General features: G+C 36.6%; 1 protein-coding gene across 2 annotated transcripts in view; it reads left to right on the plus strand.

Annotated features, from left to right (window-relative positions):
- Positions 1 to 22,834, plus strand: part of atp9b (ATPase phospholipid transporting 9B) — a 47,517-nt gene that overhangs the window by 8,850 nt on the left and 15,833 nt on the right. For both annotated transcript variants that reach the window (XM_058752945.1, XM_058752946.1), the window contains exons 3-15: positions 320 to 470; positions 1,082 to 1,195; positions 1,289 to 1,397; positions 2,195 to 2,253; positions 2,654 to 2,705; positions 4,232 to 4,326; positions 5,410 to 5,490; positions 8,855 to 8,930; positions 10,038 to 10,114; positions 15,666 to 15,826; positions 15,949 to 16,091; positions 16,284 to 16,396; positions 19,192 to 19,446. In XM_058752945.1, coding sequence (XP_058608928.1) covers positions 320 to 470; positions 1,082 to 1,195; positions 1,289 to 1,397; positions 2,195 to 2,253; positions 2,654 to 2,705; positions 4,232 to 4,326; positions 5,410 to 5,490; positions 8,855 to 8,930; positions 10,038 to 10,114; positions 15,666 to 15,826; positions 15,949 to 16,091; positions 16,284 to 16,396; positions 19,192 to 19,446 — 1,486 coding nt within the window. The remainder of the gene's footprint in view (positions 1 to 319; positions 471 to 1,081; positions 1,196 to 1,288; positions 1,398 to 2,194; positions 2,254 to 2,653; positions 2,706 to 4,231; positions 4,327 to 5,409; positions 5,491 to 8,854; positions 8,931 to 10,037; positions 10,115 to 15,665; positions 15,827 to 15,948; positions 16,092 to 16,283; positions 16,397 to 19,191; positions 19,447 to 22,834) is intronic.

Below are 22,834 nucleotides of genomic sequence, written 5' to 3' on the forward strand. Positions count from 1 at the left end.
TTGTATTTCAAGTGGAATCAACTGGATACGCGTGACTGGTGATGAATTCCGCAAAAGGTCTCAGTGTTCGTTTTCAAGAGCGTTTTAAGTGATTAACAGGGTGATAATTCAAGAAAATCACCGGTTTTCAGTGCAACCCTTAAATTAGGAGTAATGACCATCCTTGATATTTGTTAATTATTCGGTCAGGGATATTTTTAAATAAAGACCGTTTACTGGAATCCAGGCCTGAACTGTGCCTGTAGCACTGTGTCCTCCTTTAAGTGAATTTGTCTAATCACTGGATGATCTTTTTCCTCCCGTGGTCTCTGTCACGCAGCTGTTGCGAATGTCTGGTTCACACATGTCGCAGGAAGAAGGAGCTGAAAGCTCGGACAGTGTGGCTGGGACATCCCGAGAAATGTGAAGAGAAGTACCCCAAAAATGGCATCAAGAATCAGAAATACAACATTGTCACTTTTGTGCCAGGGGTAAGGCAGTATAAACAATCTCTGCATGTTTCTTTGGTTTCCGAGAGTGCTAAAAAAGAGAGAATATTTTGTTTCATATTTGTGAAATGTTGTATTACTGTTTTTTTATATATTTATGTTATCAGTGTTATTTATAATCAATATAATTTTTATGTTTTTATTTTAGCCTTGTTTTATTTGACATTTTCTTTATAAAGGTGCAGAACCTTTTTTTTGTTGTTGTTGTGCAGCTCTCACTAGGCTGTTTAAAGTGAAATCTCTACCCATTGTACGCACAGCAGATTTGCTCAGTAATCAGGTTAATGTGTAACTAGCTGTGAAGTAAGGGGGTGTAACAGCAATCTAACGTATCTTTTTCCACTGAGTGTGTAAGTGATCTACTGTATTATGACTGCTAGCGATGTCTTATTCAGTGGAACGCGCCTTCTGTATGTGCTCTTGGCAAAGAATTTGCAGCTTGTATGATGAATTATGTATAAGCCAATCAGGTGTGCCTCCAATAGCTGTGTTAGAATGTTGTGTGTATTAATGTCAATTTGTCATGGTTATATTATCAAATATAAGGCATGATGATTATTTATTTTTGGTGCTTTCTCTTTCTTTTGTTTTAGGTTCTTTACCAGCAGTTTAAGTTCTTCCTCAACTTGTATTTTTTGGTAGTGGCTTGTTCTCAGTTTGTTCCATCGCTGAAGATAGGATATTTGTACACCTACTGGGCCCCGCTGGTGAGTACATCCAACCGCACAAAGATGGGAATTGAACACAAAAATGTAATTTCAATCATCACTCGTGTTTTTCCTTTTTTTCTTGTTGTCCAGGGCTTTGTGTTATCTGTCACCATGGTGAGAGAGGCAGTTGACGAAGTTCGGCGCTGCAGGAGAGATAAAGAGATGAATTCCCAGCTGTACAGTAAACTCACAGTGAGAGGTGACCACAATATGACACATCCTGATGATATTATGCCATATACACAGAGCACCCTGTTTGAGCTCCATTGACTCCAAGAGTTACTTGGAGCCTATGAAGATAATATAATAGTTAAAAGACATTATAATTGGTTTATCTGCCTTTTTTTTTTTTTTTTTTTTTTGGGGATTTGTGGTATTTTAGACATCTAAAATTGTTTATTTCAGGTTTTGCAATTGTTGTGAAATTATGCATTATCTCTGTTTATCTTTTTATTAACGTTTATTTCCTTTTTAATGTAAGGGACCCAAATAACATGAAATTGGGTCTGGCTTATTTGTATTGATGTCACTCGTCTCACTAGTCAAACTATATCAAATAGTACTGAAAATATGCAATTCAGTAACTTTACGCAAATATGCAATTTATTAACTTTAGGAATATTACATGTGTAAAGGTCCAAGCCTCTGCATTTCTGTGAATGACAGTGTTTCACTCCTGAGCGACATGTCACTTGTTGATCTTCAGTGATAATTAAATTTCACCATACAATGAATGCAATGTATGAAGGCTTTTGTCTGCATGTGTGTGAAATCGTAGTGGCTCTGTTCAGTCTAGTCAGCTCTAAATGTTCTGAGCAATTTTTAGAAAAATCACAAAAACTGTTAATTCTTTTTGATATGTTAACTTTGTCAACACCTAATATTTATCATTTTAAAAAGTGTATTTATTAAATATAAATTTGGACACTCTAATTTATTACCTACGGCTAAATAATTCATTTCTAATTACAATTATTTGTCCATCTTATTTTTCAGGGAAGGTCCAAATAAAGAGCTCAGACATACAGGTTGGAGATTTAATCATTGTGGAGAAGGTTTGTTGTCTTTTAATTTTTTATTTTTTTTTATATCCCTTCCTCTCTTTTGTTGTTCAAGGTATCAGCATAAACTTGCTGCTACGTGATCCGTCACATGAAATCCTGTCATTCTTTCAGTGGGACATTGTGTCTGTCTCTCCCCTCGCTGTCTGTGGTTCGCTTTAATTGCTTGCTAGGGAAATGACCTTGTTCAATTATTCAACACAACGCTAAAATAGGACTAACGTTACAGAACTGGAGTCAATAACATGCGTATATGCCCACATTATTGCTAAGTTCAGCATAACTAATATATTAATATCTCTTAAGATTCTAAGCTGCCTAGCTGGGCAAGTCTAGGTGGGTAGTATAGAAACCCTGTGTGCCTCTGACTGATGTGTAATGTTTTGTTTTATAGAATCAGAGAATTCCTGCTGATATGATTTTTCTGAGAACGTCCGAGAAGACTGGTGAGTTTCACTCTTCACATACAGGCGAAGCTTTCAGACGATAACTACTTGTGTCATTAGTCAGTGGTTTCCAACAGTGTGCCCGCGGGCACCTTGTAGCCCATATGGAACCTGTGAGCTGCTTGTAAAGCTCATTCTATAAATAGAAGTTTTATTACTTCATTTTCTTATACATATAACAAAAAATAGATAACAGTTGATTTGAGTAAATTTATGAAGTCTTACAATTAGTTCATCAGATTAACTATGCACGTTCCACTAACATTTTATAACCACAAAGTGTCCAAATGCTGTGTCTTAATTTTGAACAGTTTATCTATTGTGTTTTCTTTTGATAAGCTAGATGTTTCTCTTGAAAAGTATGCTTTAAGAGCCTCTTGGTTTTGATATTTTGTTGAAGTGAACACTGCCGGTGCTTCACTTACTAGTTTAAAGTGGCACTTTTAATTCTTGCATACTGAGTAACAATGTTCTCTGTGAGAGAGTGTGTGTATGATTACCAGTGTTTACCCGGCACTGAGCCATATAAATGACTTACGGTCACATTATGATACGTTATTACAGTATTTTGGAGTGTACAGCTTTCTCCAGATGCTGAAATCAGAAGAGCTTTAAAAATGTTTTTGCTTTTATCTGATGTCCTTAAACGGTGTTTCTGGTTTTTAGCTGTGGTAGACTCTATAGCTCTTTAAAGTTACTTAAATGTTAAGATTTGTAACAATTTGGAAAGAATATTTTAAAACACTTCAGTATTTATGTTCTAAATTTTAGCTTAATTCCATTTCTCATGTTTGCTTGTTAGATTTTTGGTATATAAATATTTTCAGGTTTTCTATATCTATACATATTTTTAGATTTGATTCATTTTTAAAGTGGACAATTAAAATAATAATAATTATTATTTTATTTATGTGTTAACCATGTCTTAGTGAGCAGATGCTCTGATGAGTTGTATATGGAATACTGAAACGTGTCCATATTTCACCCAGCATCATTTTTTATAAAATATTTACAGAAAGTCAGTAAAGTCTATTTTAGGGCCCTTTTTTAAATTATTATAATCTTATCCATTACAATTTCCCCAATTTCTTTCTTTTCTTAAAATAATATATATATATATGTATGTATATGTATATAAAAATTTTAAGACATATGACCCAGACTTGTTTTTACAGGTTGTGCCTCAGCTCGGTTTGATAATGTTGGTGATCTCAGTATATGGAGCATGATGAACACTGAAGCTTTTGCTCTGAGAGCTTAAAGACAATGACCTTTCCTGTCTACTGCCTACTGTTATATCAGTCTTGTCCAAGATCAATATGAACAATATGTTAAGCATTCAGAGTTCTTTAGTGTATAGGGGCCAAGGTTTTGGCCCATAACAAATGCGTCCTTCACACATACGTCTCCAGTCCTCTCACTTTTCCGTCTGTAAATAAAGATAATACACCAGAATAGATTATTCGATTTTTGTATAAAGTATATATTTTTTCTGTCAGATTTAAGATGATGTTTTTGTTTTCCAGGTTCGTGTTTTATAAGAACAGATCAGCTAGATGGAGAGACAGATTGGAAGCTGCGAATCGCTGTTGCTTGCACTCAAAGACTTCCTGCCTTAGGGGTATGGACATCATCTTGCACAAAAACAGTACATTTTTAGTATTGCCTTAATCTTAATACCTGTTAATAATAAATTATACAAATATTTGGCAATTGCAGCAATCTTGACTTCTTGTATGAAATATGATGTTATGATCTAGACCTAGTCTTTTACATTTAAGTCTATTAATGGTGTATTTATGCTTGGCACAAGTCTGTGAGTTGTGGAATAAATTTGACTTATGCTACCTTTTTTCCAATTGCTCAAAATAAAGTATATCATATAAAAAAACAGTATAGTAAGATGATTTGAACTGTCAAAGACATCATCCTACTTTTGGAGCAAAAGCTGCTGCATCCCAAATCACATTTCAGCTCCTTCTGTTCTGTTCTCGGATGGGTCTGTAACTTTACCCCTGTAGGCAGTGAGTGATGTGTCCCACACTCAGACTCTCTCAGGCTGATGATACGAAGGCTCATGTTTGATATCACTGTGTATCTGATTTACTGGCCGGAGGGTTTGTTTCACATGGGCCGGTAACTTTACCCCGAGAGACAACTGGAATCCGCCAAACGGCCTGTCTCCCGGTGCCATCGGCGTGGAGATGACACTCACCTCGAGCAAGGGTTCACGTTTGTATTTGTCTTTCCGAAACCACTTAATGTGATCACAGAATTAAAATTTCAGCAAGTCGCCGAATGATTGCTGCAGTAAAGCAGCGGGAGCGGTCGGATCGGGTGTCTGGTGGGCTTGACAGTCAGATCACTAAACATCCCTGTTTTTCATACTTGCGGACACGTCATCGAATGCAAAAGTCATTATAATTTGTAAGCAACCCGTCAAAGTTTTGTTTCGTTTTAATTACGTTGTTTTGTCTGCATTATCTTTTCTGTTTGAAATTCAGACTTGTGGCAGGATGTCAGAAGGGGTTTATTTTCATGAGAATCGCTCTGATTGCTAGTCGCTTTGAGTCCTGTCATAATACTCGCACGAACGAGAGGTCGGGTTTGGGCCGGGCCCAGAACTTTGTTCGTCAGATGACATTTCTGGTGCTGATTTATTGCGTTCATGTTTTTTCTTGACCTTTTCGCTTGCTGTCCGCAGGATCTCTTCTCCATCAGCGCGTACGTTTACGCCCAGAAGCCTCAGCTGGACATTCACAGTTTTGAGGGGAACTTCACAAGGGTAAGAAAAACTGCTGTTAATGAAGGAATTTTTACGAGGCTTCGTTTAGCATGAGCTGTGACGTCACGGCCCCAATTTAAACCCGCTATTAGCTTTTTGTAGAGGTATTTAATGTTGTGTTGTTGCCCAGGAAACTGAACCTAACCGCTGTTTTTAATTGCACATTAAAATAACATGGATTCTCAAAGTGTGCCTGTTCACATGACTATGAGCTGAAGTGTCTCTGGAATGTAAAACCGGCCAACGAGACGCATTCCTTGCTATGCTGATGACATCACGGGTTGTTAGGCTCGCTCCCAGCCCATTGGCCGAGCACAGTTCCTTATTAACAGCAGATTAGCGCAGTACCGTAGAAAGAGAGAGGGAGGAAAAAAAGGAAAAAAGGGACCCCCCACATGAAGCCTGTCTTTGTTTGAAGTCTTCGCTCTTGGCCACACAGCATGCAGGGGCAGAAGATCACTTCCTGCGCTGAGTCACCCTCCTGAGCCTGCTTTCACAAATCTGCAGCTACAGGGACACACTTCCAAACGCTGTTTCCCACAGTTCTTTACTACCCGCACACTTGCTGCACCTTATTGCCACTTCAGTGCTTTATTTATTTAAAGGAGTAGTTTGTCCAAAAATGTTTATATTACTTACTCACCGCTACGTTGTAAACTTTCTTTCTTTCTGTGTTACACAAAAGATGTGTTTTTGAACAATATTCTCTATTAAATATAATGAAAGTGAATGAGCACTGGGACTGTCAAGCTTAAAAATGACAAAAAGCACTGTAAAAGCCATTCAAGTTAGGAATGACATGAGGGTGAGTAAATGATAACACAATTTTTATTTCTGAGTGAACTGTCCCTTTAATAAAGTTTTATGGTTCCGACGTCAATAGCCCCTTACAATGACATTTTAATCCATTGATTAATCACTTGATTGATCACTTCTGCTTGTATTATTCTCATTTGTAAGTCACTCTGGATACAACAATCTATAAATGTAAATGCGAATATGATTATTCTTAATGGCAGTCACGTGCGCGCACATCTTTGTTAGTAGCTGAGAGGTCAGTCTGGATGCCTGCGCATTCACTGCTGATGTTGTTTATTCTTGTCTGTATGCCTCTGTATTTAAACAGGTGTGAGTGCGGGTTTATTTAGCTATACATTGGGGAAATTTGGCGACATTCTCGTTTGGAGAAAAAAACAATTGCATAATGTTTCATAAATTAAAACTTTTCTTTTAGTGGTTGATTATGGTTTAAGTGAGAAGATCTGTGCGTGCAAACCCGTGCCTCAGAACGCGCATAAATGTTAATCTTTCTCTGAAGTATTTCTGTTCGAATGGACAAATTCACACACACATTATTTCAAAATGCCTGTCTTGGTAAGTATCCTATTGCAGACATAGCTGGCTGAACGTACTGGATCAGTGCATTCTCTTAAAGTGACAGCACTTTCTTAATATTAATCAAACAGCAACAAGAAGGAAATCACACACTGCTTTTGGTTGAATAACTTTTATAACTTTAAAGATGAATCTTTAATTTATAGAGTCAAATATGCAATGTTATTTAACATTTGATTACTTTATTCAATTTCTGTCCCTAAAAACTAATGTTCGACCTACCTAAAAAACCTAATAAGCACATTTTATTTTATTTGTATCTTTACTCTATTTTCTGTATTATTAATTGACAGTATAATTTTTTCCCTAAGCATAGCACATACCGAACCGTACTGAAACCGTGACTCTAAAACCGCGATACAAACCGAACCGTGAGTAAGTTGAACTGTTCCACCCCTAATTTGTGTGTGTATGTATGTGTGTATATATATATATATATATATATATATATATATATATATATATATATATATATATATATATATATATATATATATATATATATATATATATATATATATATATATATATATATATATATATATATATATATATATATAATAAAATTCTGTTTTAACACTTTTCAAAATTCATGTCTTTTCATTGTGCATTCCAGTTAATCTCAATCAAACTGCAGTTGGGTTATTTTGATTAAGCAAAAAAATAACTAAAAGAAATACACCTGTGAACAAATTATAAAAAATGTGTATGCGTGTGTGTGTCTATATATATATATATATATATTAGACAGATACACACGGAGAGAGAGAAAGAAAGAGACCCCAAACCAAACTTTGGTAATGTAAAAATAATGAAAACAGACAAAAATTCCTGATTTATATAGCTAAAGGGCCTTTATTTGCTGTAGTTCACCTAAAGATAAAAATGATTTCATAATCTACGTCGTTTCTTCTGTTGAATGCATTAACTTCCATTGTAGGGACAAAAACAGTTATTTCTCAAAATATCTTCTTTTATCTAGAATCATACAGGTTTAGAACAATAAATAATAACAACATTTTCATTTTTGGATGAGCTATCCCTTTAAGTTATGACCGTTTTATGACTTAAATATGATGCAGCCAAATGTTTCTCGTTAAACTGTCAGATTCACTGCTGCAGAAAAGAATTATGAATGCACATCTTGGAACTGTTTCTTTCCATATTAACTAAAACTTATAATTATACCTAAAAGTTTCATAGAAGTTTTATCGTAAGTATAGAATTATGATTTATGGGTTAAAACACTCCCATTTCTTTGAGCCTTATCACTGATAAAAGGCCTTTTCTCTTCATGAACCTCTTTCCAGTTTTAGCCAATCTGACAGGTTGGCATTGCTACATCTGTTGGCCAGAAAGAGACAAATGACAAGAACAAGTTGGCCATCTTGAAGAGAGGACACATCTCTCTTGCTATCTGCGTCGGTGCGCATGTCTCGGCAGCTGCGATGTGTGTGGCCCTCTTTCTCACTGTATATTATGCCCTACTGACAGAGGATAATTAGATATCATCCGTATTCACCCAGCCACAACATGTTATGTGGAAAAAAGCATTTAAAGATTTAATTTCTGTGCTTCTCCCCTGATTTATGGCCTGGCGTCAGAAATTCTGTTCTGTTCTGCTCAGCACAGAGCGTGCTAACACTAAACGAGGCCTTATTATGATGTTCAGCATGGCACTGTTTTTGTAAACAAGGCAAATCAAGTCAAACCGATTTCACCGTTCCCTCTAAATGGACTGTGTCGCTTAACCGGGCATTAGTGTAATTCAATCCGCCGTCTAATTCCCTACTTACCGTTCATCGTGATGAAAGTTCATCGATTCATTATTTGTGCTTTGAGTCTTTGTCATTTTTATTGACCTGCTTTTTAAGGGCCATAATTGATAACCGCTTTGTCCTGTGCTAGATAACCATGAAATCAAAACAGACTGTATAAATGCAGACTAATGTACAACCTCTGTCCCCAGGAGGACTGTGACCCTCCCATCCATGAGAGCTTGAGCATTGAGAACACCCTGTGGGCCAGCACTGTGGTGGCATCTGGTAAGTCTTTTCCAGCACCAAATTTCTTTCATAGAAATATAAGAAAAACACAAGCCTCAGAGGTCTGAAATATTCATCACAGGTCAAATATCTTTTGAGTTTATTGTGTTGTAGAAGAGTGTGCCGTTGATACCGAGGCGGTCCGCCAGCATCACTCAAGACCCCCTTCGCTCTCCCGTTTGTTTGTCACTTGAGATCGCCAGACTCATCTGCTACTATTCAAACAATCTCATGAGCAGAGAAATATGAGGAGCCGTTAATGGGAAGCCAAAGTGTCTGGCTTTTTGCAGTCCTGTCCCTGCGGTGTCAATGAAACGTGTCCCCAAAGAACAGGTCCGAGATCGGTTTTTGCTGCTACGCTTTCTCCGACATCTCCTAGGGGTCTGTTGTTTAGAATCTGATCCCAGTCCAACAATAATAGCCGGACTATTCCTTCAAGCGGCCTGCGTTTGTGCCAGCGATCGGCCCTTCATTGATCTGTGGTTGCCCCTGTCTTGGTTCTCCAGGGGTTTTTAGAGGTTCTTCTTATTCCCCACCATGGTGTGACCTTCAGCCGGAGAAAGTCCTTCCATATCTCCCCACAAAACACAGTCTGGTGACGTCATCCCATCCAACCGAGCAGACCCAACACAAAACACCACGGGGCGAGTAACCGATATGCCCTGTAGTCCTAGCCCATTAAAGACCCCCTTGAGAGCAGCCTAGGTTTCGTTGCTTTACAAACATGAAACGATATGTCAAGCTTAAAGAAATCGAGAAATATTTAAGCACGTTTTATATTGTGTTACTGTGTTTAAACAAAAGTTGGACTTCACCGCTTCCTCGTTTAGCGGTGAGGCTGCATACTCATCAGTAATTAGTTTACTTTAATGAATCAGTCCATTACCAAAGCAGCACCATTGATCTGACTATAATAGGCCTCATTGTAATGGTTTATTTCTGGGTGTCCCACATATTGAATCATTTGTCTGAGTCTCAGCTGCATCCGTTAACTGGAAACACACTTTTTGAGCTAATTGTTCATTAGGCCGGCCAGAGACACACGGCCGGTTTATTTATCGTCGTTCATTTGCAATCAGTCATCCCATTTGTCCCTTTTTTTCCCAGGTACTGTCATAGGTGTGGTCATATATACGGGAAAAGAAATGAGAAGCGTGCTGAACACGTCGCAGTCCAAAAATAAGGTGGGTTTGTTTGTCGTTGTTTGTGTTTATAAATGAAATACTTGGTTTCTTTAATTAGTTTTTCTCCCAAAGGCTAATTGTTTGGGGGAAAAAAACACAATTTAATGACATATAAGTATGAGCTGTGATATCTCCGTTGTATTGTCAATACACACTACACGTTGCCCAGAGACTGTTTTTCCCTTTAACCTTTCAATATAGTCTTGAAACGAACCGAATAAAAATAGCGAACCATTGAGGTGGTTTTCAGCCCTGATCTTAGTGATGAATTTGGACCTGTCGATGTGAAAGGACAACCCCAGAGAGATTAATCTAGAGGGAAATTAACCAACCAAGGGCTTGCGTGACATTTGTGGCAGAGACTTAATCCTGCAGAATTCCCCTTAATGATTAGATACAGTGGACGTCAATGCTGTAAAAGTAAACTTAAAAACGTCAAATCCCATTACACTCATTACCCCTCCCTTAACTGACCCCTGCTGTCTTTGGCTTTTTTTTTTTTTTTTTTTTTTAAACTTATCCACATGGTTCAGAGCTCTGACACTGTTCTACTCGTATGTGCACTACTGTTCAGAAATGTGGGGTCCGTAAGATTTTGTAATGTTTTTAAAAGAAGTCTGTTATGCTCAACAAGGTTGCATTTACTTGATTAAAACATACAGTAAAACTATGATATTGTGAAATATTATTTCAATTTAAAATAACTGTTTTCTGTTGTAATATATTTTAAAATGTGATTTATTCCTGTGAGGGCAAAGCTAATTTTTCAGAATCCAGTGTCAAATGTCACATGATCCTCCAGTAATCATTGAAACATGCTAATTTGGTGCTCAAGAAACATTTTTATTATCAATGTCCCAAACAGTTCTGCTGCTGAATATTTTTCGTGGAATCCATAAAACATTTTTTTCTGGATTTGTTAATGAATAAAACAATAGAAAAAAAACTGCCTTTACTCTCACAAAAAAACAAATTTTGCTGTCTCCAATCTTTATAATAGCAGTCCATAACTTTTTCTTTTTTTTTGGTTAAAAATGATCTGAAATCAATATTTGAGCAAGTACATAACCAGCCAGTGTTCAAAACTATCAACTTACATTAGCCCGATTCACAACGTTTAGCTTATAATAATGTTTTGTAATTTGAGTGGTACGGGTAGGTTTTCGGGGGAAATTCAAGCATGACACTGCATCATTACATCACATCTGTAAACATAAAGAAGTTTTCCCGGCTACTAGGCTATCGCATGTGAGGATCCTGCAGGTGGCGGATCATTTATAGTCTTTTCTCACAGCAGCTGGAATAATTAAATGTATCATTTTGATGGCGGATTGTATTCCAGAAAGGATTATATGTTTATAAAACACATTTGAATGAAATTAAATTATATTCCAGTTTTAAATGTGCTTCTGATTACAGATAGCCTGGGATTACACAAGATTTGTATTTTAAAGAAAACCAGTTCGAAGGGAGCATAATTAGCTTTTTGGGTTAGAAGAATTTCTTAATATGAAATTCGAATGGCATGATAATTAGATTAGACTGTACATAAATTGAAATCTACACGTTAATACACACTATACTCATAATCGCACAATGCTGATGTTATTAACATTAATAATTTGAGAATAAAGTATAACAATAATAATAATAATTTGCACTGTTTGATGTGATATGAGCTAACCGATCGTTAGATTTAATTACCATTGGTTGCGCGATTTATTGTAATGATTTTTTCCTCAGTTGGTCAGAACAAACATGGCAGACTTGTTACTTACTTGTTCAGATGACAATATACGGTGAAAATTCTTATTTGGGTCATATATTCCAAGACATAGGCTAGAATCTGTGATTGCGAAGTACAGTAAACATCCACACTGACTGCCACACATTCACCTCAAAACATTAGATTCATCCGCGCTGGAGCCGTGCCAGAGCACATCCCACGCAAGGAAGATAATTCCGCAAGCAGCTGGTTTCCAGGTTTTCAAACAGAGATGGCGACAAAGAGGCAAAACTTTCGGACTGCAGCTTTAAGCAAATTCATTTACCCAGCTCTGTTTCCTTTCATGACATGATTGGTCTTAAAACAGTATATTGTGGTACTTTCTGAATCTTACTTTCGAGGTGTACAATGTTAAACCTTAATGTCTTAAATCAGATGTAATTTTGTAGATGATAAAATGCTGTGTCCTATTCATTATATTTTTATTTTGTTTGATATGCAAGGTCAACTATAATCTAAAAGTAGGTTGATTTCTTTCTGAAGTGTAAACATTATTTAACCATCCCTGAAGTGATACCTTGACATCTGGTATCCGTTTTTATTTTTTTTTATTTAAACCAAAGGCAGATTGTTTGGGGAAACCTGTATGAAAGCAATCATTATTTTGGCAATATCTTTTGGCTCCCTCTAGTATCAGATTTGTTCATGTTTAATTTGGATTTTCTGTTTGAAATATTTTGAGCAACTTTTGAGTAAGTATTGAAGTAAATGTCATTAAATTGATTTAATCGTTTAATTAAGTGCAATTAATTTTATCTAAATTGTGTACATTTAATTAGCTAGCTATCAGCCCGTGTGCTTGATATCAGCATCACAAAAACCATCCGAGAAACCCATATTGGTTAACCACTATTCTTCGTGTCATGAAGTGTTTCAGACCCTGTCATGGATGCTGCAAGATGTGTGTGATAGCAGCAGCTCTGGCGGAGCTCATAGCTCTACCATGTTCTGTGTGTGAGAGTGGAATTCAATATCTCAAGGAGATGATGTCAGAGGTGCCAATACAGGGAACGAGACGGGGTGGGAAAGTCGATACGACTCGGCGAAAGTCACTGAGAACGTTTTCGCCTCTTATAATCTGTTGTGACATTCCTTGCACAAAGCTCTAAGCTCTCACTAGAAGCTGCTGACAGCACATAAGCTATCACTTTACACAGTGTGTTTGCGTGTGTGTGTGTGTGTGTGTGTCTGTCATTGTCGTAATATGGAGCGATATTCTCTTTGAGGATCGAAACCTTGGTGGTCTGAAGGATGTTACAAAGGGTTGAACAACTCTTCGCTGACCAGACACTGCTCACTTCTTTAGGTGTAATAATCACAGGTGTTTGACTGGATTTTTTATTTATTTTATTTTGTTTTGTTTTGTTTTATTCTATTATTTTAAGCAATGCAGATGCTCAGATGCATTTATTTTATTTATAAACAATCTTAGAGCTCAGTTGGATTTTTTTACATTTATTTTATATTTTTTAAAAATGAAGATGCTCAGATTATTTTATTTTGTTTAACTTTATTTAAATTTTTTATTTTTATTTTATTATTTTATTTTATTTTAAATTCCTGGAAGGAGAGTGGCGGTAGGAAAATGTTACAAGTCAGATTCAAACTCTCAGCTTTAAGTATGACACCAAGCTTAATGGCAACGGCTCTGACAAAATGTCTTTTAAAACTTTAACAAGTTGTGAAATGCTGTATCTGTGTGACATTAAAAACTGCTTGCCAAATCAATTAATAAATAAACATCAAATATTTATTTATTTATTTATTTTTATTTTTTTAAGTTAATATTAAGTTATTGCTAGCCATGGACAATGGCCAGTTTTAGTGGTTGTTTTATAAAAGTATTTGACCAAATAATGCAGTGATTGACCGAAATGAATCAAATAATTGAGACATGTAATAAGTTGTGAATATGATACCGTTTTTGAATATAAACATTCATTTTAAGTCTGATAATTTTAGTTGATAAGTTTGTTTGGTAAAGTAAAGAAACTTCTCAAGACCTCTTCTGCGGTCCCGCACCGTGGATGGCATGTTCCATTTAGCTGTATTGCATATCCAGTTTCTGGAGCACTAGTATAATGCCATATTGTTGCAACAGCCTCTGTATACTTGATGGATTTCAACCAATGAATATTCATTATGCAGGCACAAAGTCGTCATCAAATTTCACACACAAAACATACAGGCAGCGAGGGCAGGTTGAATCATTCCTTTCACTTTAAACGAGGCCCGGATGAATAGAGTAAAATATGCACTCTCGATTCATTGATAGCATCTTCAGCTTGAGGTAATTGAGTCGCTTTTTCCTCTCGGGCTGAATGAATAACGGCTTCACCCGATCCCTTGCCAGCTTTGCAAAATTCAGCCTCTGCATTGTTTTGCCCCCATAAAGGGGGATTCCTCCCTTTCAGCTGGGGAACTATGTCTTCTGTCTTAATTTTTCTTCATTTTAATCCTTCCATTCCCCCCTTTTTCCTCACTAGCTGAAGCATGAAGCTCGGAGTGGGGCGGCAGGCCATCGGAGGGGTTTTAAACTACAGCTGATAAATCAGACAGCAGCTCTTCTCTCCCAGTGTCTCCCAGTTTACTCAGTCCTCCAGGGACTGGGGGCTGTAGCCAGTTGGGGGATTAATTTTGCTAGCATTTTTTTTTTTTTTTTTTTTTTTTTTGTCTTTTCTGTTCAATTTGTCCATCCCCTCTCTCCCCCTCCCCCCGTCCCTTTCACGCAGATTCCTTTTCTCAGGGGACGGTGTTATGTGTTGCTGTTTTTATTAGCGCGCTGCCTAGATGAAAGACCTCAGTGTTTTCGCGCAGGCCGCGCTGTCGGCCCTCGCCAGAGGGAAACAAGAAAAACTTCTTTTTTGACATCATTTTCCCACATATTCCATTGGCTGAGGGGACATACTTGAGAGAAAAAGGGGAAAACTCCAACTCTTTTGTCAGGGGCCGTTTCTATGAAGAGGCGTTCTGCTTTTATTTTTCCGGTTTTGCCTCCTGTGCTTTTCACAGAGAGACGACAACAGCAGTGGGCTTCTTGGTTAAATGCCTCTCATCTCTCCTCTCCTCCACATACACTATTAGCATGAGAAAGGTCTGCGGTCTGGAACGGGCCTGGGGGGCATTGATCAGTGCTGGCTTATGGGCAGGTTGTTTTATTTTTCATAAGAGTAACATTTCGGATCACTTCAGATGAGAGGAACCCTCAAGGTTCTTGTTCTCAGAGGGGATATCACATGCTTTGGATAAGAGCGCTTTAACCAAATACTCATTTATTTTGGGACCTTTTTTGGAGTGCATTATAAGCAACCTGTAAAAATGATTTATAAAAAAAAAAAAGTTTCCCTGGGAATATTCATTACTATATATTTCTGAATATATTTACTATTCTTAGAATACTTAATTACTTGATTCTGATTGGTCGGTGGCATATGTATAATTGACAGCTAGTTTCACTCACTTATCACGCTATGGGTTGTTTATAATAAAACACTTAAATCAATAAATAATATACTTAAATTAAATTTTCATGCGTAATTATACATTTAATGTGGGATAAATAGCCATGTTATACTCATAATAATGTACAGTCAGCCAAAATGTATTGCAAAATACACCTTCACAGGTTGATTTACAGTGATAATGACCAGCTGAGTGTACATTATCTCTTACTTGTTTACTAAAATATAAGTTTAAACACTTATTAAAGGATACAAAAACTTTCAGTTTGATTTATCTCAGACATTCTCATCTCTTCCTCTGCAGGTGGGACTGTTGGACCTGGAGTTAAACCACCTAACAAAAGCTCTCTTCCTGGCTCAGGTGGTTCTGTCTGTTGTTATGGTGGCTTTGCAGGGATTCCTTGGGCCCTGGTTCCGAAACCTGTTCCGTTTCGTGGTTTTATTTTCATACATCATCCCCATCAGGTATGTTTATATTATTATCACCCAGATCACACTAATGTGAGAATATTACAGCAAAATCATCAGCAGTGTGAAATGAGAAGAACAAACATATTTTAGTACGACATTTATATATGTGTGTGTAGTCTAAGAGTAAACCTGGACATGGGGAAGTCGGCGTACGGCTGGATGATTATGAAGGATGAGCATATTCCAGGTACTGTGGTTCGGACAAGCACCATCCCAGAAGAGCTTGGCCGTCTGGTCTACCTGCTTACAGACAAGACAGGTACTTTTAGATTTTTAATTTTATTTGACTTTGTTTTGTTTTTATTTTATTTTTATTTCATTTTTTGCTATTCTCTTCCTTGCTTTATTTCCTCCCTCTTTCTTTGTGTTGAAACCACTCTGCCCATCCAAAAGCTTTATAATAACTATTGATTTCTCTCCTGATCGTAATCTTTGTTTGCTGTTTTTCCAGGCACTCTGACCCAGAACGAGATGGTCTTCAAGCGCCTCCATCTCGGTACTGTGTCATACGGGACAGACACTATGGATGAGATCCAGAATCACATCATCCAGTCCTACGCTCAGGTGTGATTGACAAATGTCACCTTATACATCACTGTTAAGACAATCGCTTTCACTATAGAGAAAACTTAAGGGGTTTCACATCCTTCACAAACTGCTGTCGTCTTTGGTGTGTGCGTGCAAGTTTTGTGCCAACAGCTGGGTGACACAGTGTTAAAGCCACAGTGGCAATTGATTTTCATGCTTCATGGTCCTTCATTACTGTGATGATGGAGTGGCAGGCAGGTTTGAAATGTACCCATGATATGAGCGATCATAGCCTTATTATATCCCCCCTCAGGACGTGTCAGAGTCCGTGTCCAACAACTTGTGTGAAATTGAGTTTGACAGGAATCAATAAACATAATGTAATTTACAGCTTAACATGCTTTGGTGTGCACGAGGCAGTTATAGCTCTGATTCTCTCTGGAGTGTTATGAGTATAAAGAAATTGCTATTAAAAACAGCTGTTGTTTTGTAGAGGGCAAACCCCATCATCTTTTTTGAGACCGGGTGAGTGTACAGAGAGTTCTTGCCTGTCTAACTGGGATTTTGAACTCTCATTGTGTTTTGAAATGTCAAAATTTGATCTTCATATGTAGACGATGTGCTTCAGTTTAAAACCTTCATTCACAAGCTTTGTGTGGCTCTATAATAGCATTCTTAGCTTTCCATAAAATTGTACTGTAAAGGTGAAGTGTGACATTTTTGTGGCACTAAGTGAAAATGAAAAATGTGAGGAAAATTAGCAGTTCAGTTCACAAGCATTTTGTGACTCTTTAGTAGTGTTGTGGCTTAAAATCTTAGCTTTTCAATTAATTGAACTTAAAAGGCCAAGTCTGTTGTTTTTGTGGCACTGAACTTTAGATAATATCAGTTATTATGAACAGTTAATATGAAGGTAAGAAAATTCAGAGAGGAGCAGGACCTTCGAATAGTGTAGAACTGTACATGTAAACTCTGTTGTATATTTGTAGATGTGTGTGTGTGTGTGTGTGTGTGTGTGTGTGTTTGCGAATTCTGATTATTTAGTCACTCAAATACTCAAATTTTTTATTTAAACTTAAAACTGACCGATTTCCTACACAGTGCTAGTTTTTTTGCTGTATCACTGTGTTCTTCTTTCTTGCATCATAAATATGTGACCCTGGACCACAAAACCAGTCTTAAGCCGCTGGGGTATATTTGTAGCAATAGCCAAAAATACACTGTATGGGTCAAAATTATAGACTTTTATTTTATGCCAAAAATCATTAGTATATTAAGTAAAGATCATATTCCATGAAGATATTTTGTAAATTTACTACTGTAAATATATCAAAACGTCGTTTTTGATTAATAATATGCATTGCTAAGAATTCATTTGGACAACTTAAAAGGCGATTTTCTCAATATTTTGATTTTTTGCACCCTCAGATTCCAGATTTTCAAATAGTTGTATCTCGGCCAAATATTGTCCGATCCGAACAAACCATACATCAGTGGAAAGCTTGCTTATTCCGCTTTCAGATGCTGTAAAAATAAAATTGACACTTAAGACTGGTTTTGTGGTCCAGGGTCACATATGATGTTACTAAATATAAATATTTAGAGAACACCAATATTAAAATTCTTGATAATGCCAAAAAGCTGATAATTAAATTCTACAAGTGAATTTAGACATCAAAGCATTTATAATATACATTATAAAAATGGATATTCATTTTGAGATTTGCTAAAGATTGTAGTTAATATTATTACATTTAATGTTTTTTAAAGATTAAGTCAGTGTTAGAAGTCAGCAAATATAATATAAATGTAATAAATTAAGGGGCATTTTAACTCCAGTCAATATGACATGCCTATTTACAACTGGCTGACTGTGCATTTATCTCATCAGACTTTTACTGTACTTATTTTTATATACACATTCAGACTGTAAAATCAGGAACCTAACATACTTTAATTCTGAGAGAGTGAGCCAGCAGTGGGGTGTTTTAATGTACCTTCATCTGCGATTTGAAGGCTGTGTGTGCAGGTTGTCATCTCTTCCCCTCGGCAAAGCTCTGAGGAAAGAGGAGTTCATCAAGAGAAATCTCCTGCTCCAGTGGAGCACAGCAACCCCTGTCAAGCACACACACACACACACACAAGAGGGCTCACAGTGGTGCTTATGTAAATTGCTAAGTTTCAGAGTCAGGGTGGGATTCCGACGTCGTTGTGTGGGGAGACACTGATGAAATCTTCACGCTTTTTTTGCCCAGTGTGTCCTCACACTGAGAAATCACAGGAAGATGAATACCAGCATACACTTCCTGACCAGTCACCCGTTCTAATACTACACATGACGTTATCAGATTGACATAACTTCATCATTTAATTGATTTTTAAATGTGTTGAACTGAATACTTTTTTTTTTAAACAAATATTTCTTGCTGTTAGGGTGACTTGGAAAGGGTGACTTTAATTGTTACAAAAAAAAAATATTTCAAATTAATTCTGTTCTTTTTCTATGCATTAAAGAATGCTTATGCAAATGTTAAGCAGCACAACTGTTTTCAATACTGATAACAGTAAGAAATGTTTCTTGAGCACCAAATCATCATATTAGAGTGATTTCTGAAGGATCATGTGACACTGGAGGAATGGCTGCTGAAAATTGCCATCACAGAAATAAAATACATTTTAAAATATATTGATATAGAAAACTGATATATTAATATAATTGAAAATAACTGAGTATTACTGTATTTTTGATCAAATAAATGCAGCCTTGGTGAGCAAATAATGTTATTGAAACTAAAGCCCACTCTTGTCATTTCAACTTTGTGTCTCTCCAGGTGAGCTCGGTGCAGTCTAATGGCAATAGTGAAAATTCAACACCCTCTCATAAACCACAGCCGCCCGCACCGAAGGTCCGCAAGAGCGTGAGTAGCCGGATCCATGAGGCCGTGAAAGCCATCGCCCTCTGCCACAACGTTACACCGGTGTATGAATACCGCGTTAATGGTGCCAGCGCGGAGCCAGAGAGCACAGAGGCCGACCAGGACTTCAGCGACGACAACCGCACTTACCAGGCCTCCAGTCCTGATGAGGTAAGAATGATGGGACGTCCTGAAACAAATGGTATTAATTTATTTATTTGCATAATCAAACTTATTTAAAAAATATTATTTTGGGACATTTTTTTTGTCATTGTCTGCTTGAGTGGTTCCAGCAAAAAAAAACAAAAAAAAAACAGGACAACTTTTTTTTTTTCTATTTATTTTATTTAGAAATCAGATAGATTGCATTGACACTGGTCTACTCATTCCTCTAACGGTGTAATCCTATATATCGCTGCTTTAGTATTTATGACTCCCCCACTTTAGCCTTGAATTTACTGCCTTATTGGATGGTAATATAGACTCTGTGTTAGTAGAGAAATCTGAGAGGGCTCAATAAATATCAGAAGCAGAGGGGGCAGGGGTAGGTCACACACCAGGAAGGACTCGGTCATCATTTGTGTTGAGAGATCGTAGATATTTATAGATCCGTTGTAGAGCAACAATATTTTGAATGAGTTGTTGGTAAGAAAAGCACTAAATAAATGGCAGAAAAGGCATTGAGGCCAAACATATGTCACAAAGGCAGCGGTCCTCAAATAGATGGAGGGAAGCATCAGGCTCATTATAGTTAAATATATTTTTTAACAGAGGAATGAAGAGCTGTTTGAGGCTCGACTTGGAGGTATAATTCACCCAAAAATTACATTTCTGTCATCGATTACTCATAATCTTCCAAACCTGTATGACTTTCTTCTGTGATGAAGTTTAGCAGAATGTTTGTGTTTCTTTTTGTCATACAATGAATGTCTCCAAAAGATGACGACAAAAACCAGCCTCACTTTCATTAGCATATAATATTTCTATAGAGTTTCAGTTTGTGGAGCATTTCTTTTTTGTTGTCCACGGAAGAAAGAAAACCATATCCGTTTTGAACAACATGGGTAGATAAGTAAATGATGACAATTTTGATGTTTAGGTGAACTAACCCTTTAAGCGTTCAATAATTCTGTACAATGTTTGCTGTTCCCTTGCAGGATCTAATGAAGATGAACTAATGAAGGGCAGTCGTTTTCAAAGTATTGATTGTTTTCAAGAAAATACGCCAGTCATTATATAAATTGAAAATATTCTGGTGCTCTTTCATTTTTCCAAACATCTTTTTTTTCAAGACCTTCTGTAGACGTAGATATCTTTTGAGAGTGATAAAAGGAAAAAGAAATCTGTCCATCTCCCTCTTTAGTGGAATTGCCTGTCCTCTCTTCTCCCTTGATGTGTCTACTTATTTATTTTCTTTAATGCCCAGGTCTTATCTCTCCAACGTCTTCACTCCGGGATTGATCAATATTTAATTTTCTCTGAGAGACTAGCGGTTAACACTAGTCTTTCTCTACGTGTCACTCTCATCAGCGCCTGTGTCTATGTGTGCTCGCTCAAAGACCTCCAGCCTTTTCAGCCTTTTAATATGACAGGCGCATAGCGATAATATTCCTAAAGAGAGCCAAGTTCAGGGATTGAATATCCCAGATGCCTTTCCGGACACTTACTTTAAGTCATTTGTGACCTATGACCCCACAGTGTCAAGGGTCAGAAGTTTATCATGACCTTTAATGATCGGACATTCTCATGAGCAAGACCGTTTGTTATGTCCGATAATGAAGTTTTACTTATGGGGGGTAATAGAAGTTCACTGATGGTTTTATTAGTGGTTTTGGCTTATTCAGATGAGACGACAGTGTTCAGTGGCTGTTGACCTTTGCTTCTTCTAGGAAAAATATAGTATTGACCTCTAACCTTTAGCCTATTAAATAGAATTTGTCACAAAACATGGGCTACTCGTACAAGAGAGTTATGGCATGTTCAATTCTTTTAGAATGAGTTTTTTGTTAGAATGAGGTTAAAGCGGATGCAATCTTAGTCCGGTTTTCATTAACAGAGTGATCCAGTCAAATATTTTTAAGTTTTTTCATTTAAAATCTGTGATTGGGAAATGGAATTTATAATGTGAATTTTAAAGCTCAATATAAATTTTACAATTGTTATTTCCAAGTCTAGATCATTTAATAATAATAATAACTGTAAGCCAGTAATCAAATGACTGGAAAATTCATGAAAAGTCATTGCTCAAAAACAGTAAAATAATATACCATTATAATAACGATAATTGAAAGATAGAATTCAGATAAACTTCTCTCAGCATATTCCTGGATGAAACTGCTCTGTCAGATAAAAACCTCTCCATTTTGCCTTCTTTATGACGTCGTATCATATTTCCTGTCACATCTGGTCTCTTTATTAAATAACAGCCACGTCTTCATGTGGTCGTAGGTCACATGGTGTGGTTTCAATCCTCTCCGCTTCTTGAAGGCGCAGTGATCTTGGTTTATGATTACAGCTTTTCTTCCTGTACTGCTGAAATGATTGATAGAGTGTATTAAAGACTCTCCCCTGTGTCATAAAATAGTTCCCTGCTCCTCTCCTGAAGGCATTTCCCCACCACCTGAGTTACTTGTGTGTGTTTGTGTGTGTGTGTGTGTGTGTGTGTGCACGCACTCTTGAGGGCATCATTTAGCACTGTCAGGTTGATAGAAGACTGGCTAATTAGTCATATCACATTGAAATGCCATAAACAAGAGTTCTAGCTGTGTTCTGATGTGTGTAAGAGCAAAGAAAGCCGTTGAAATCAAAGAGCTGAGGAGTAATTTAAAGGCATAATTTGCAGGGATTTTTATGATCTTTCAGTCTTGAGATAAACTGTGCATGCATTGGGGTCAAGAAGATTTTATGTAATTTATTATCTTTTCAATCTTTTCTAATTCCATGCAGTATTTTTTATAAATTCTGTTATCAGCATATTTCAACTAGAATTGACAAGTGAATTATTAACATGATTTTTAGAATGTGTCAGTATTTGGTTTGTTTTACTGACCGTCAAGCATGATTTGAGAATGATCCAAACGGAATCTTGTGCTCCAGTGGACACACGAAAATTTGACTGTACAAGAATTCACATGATCAGTGGCTCAAATTGGATTTTCAGAAACTTCATTAGTGACCTAGACCTTGTGTAGATTTATTTATTTATTTATTTATTTTTAGGTATAAATGTAAATGTGAGTTTTTTGAAAGAAAATTCCTTGCATGTATATAGTGTGTATACATGGCAATATATTTCTGATTCAGATTTTTAATTTTTTCATCTAAAAATGTATTTGTTTGTAATTTATATTACTTATGAATATTATTTACCTATCCGTCTACCTATTGATCTGTTTTATTTTATTGTATTGTATTTTCAGCTTTAATACAGTATTTGTTTATTTATTTATTATTTTTTTTAAATCTAATCATCAGCCATACTATAAATATACCCAGCTCTTTAAAGATGATTTGATCCTTGAGAGCAAAAAGTTGCATGTAACTGGTAACAAAAACAGGT

Source organism: Onychostoma macrolepis, chromosome 19 (assembly GCF_012432095.1).
Source record: "Onychostoma macrolepis isolate SWU-2019 chromosome 19, ASM1243209v1, whole genome shotgun sequence".
In the NCBI taxonomy this organism is placed as follows: domain Eukaryota; kingdom Metazoa; phylum Chordata; class Actinopteri; order Cypriniformes; family Cyprinidae; genus Onychostoma; species Onychostoma macrolepis.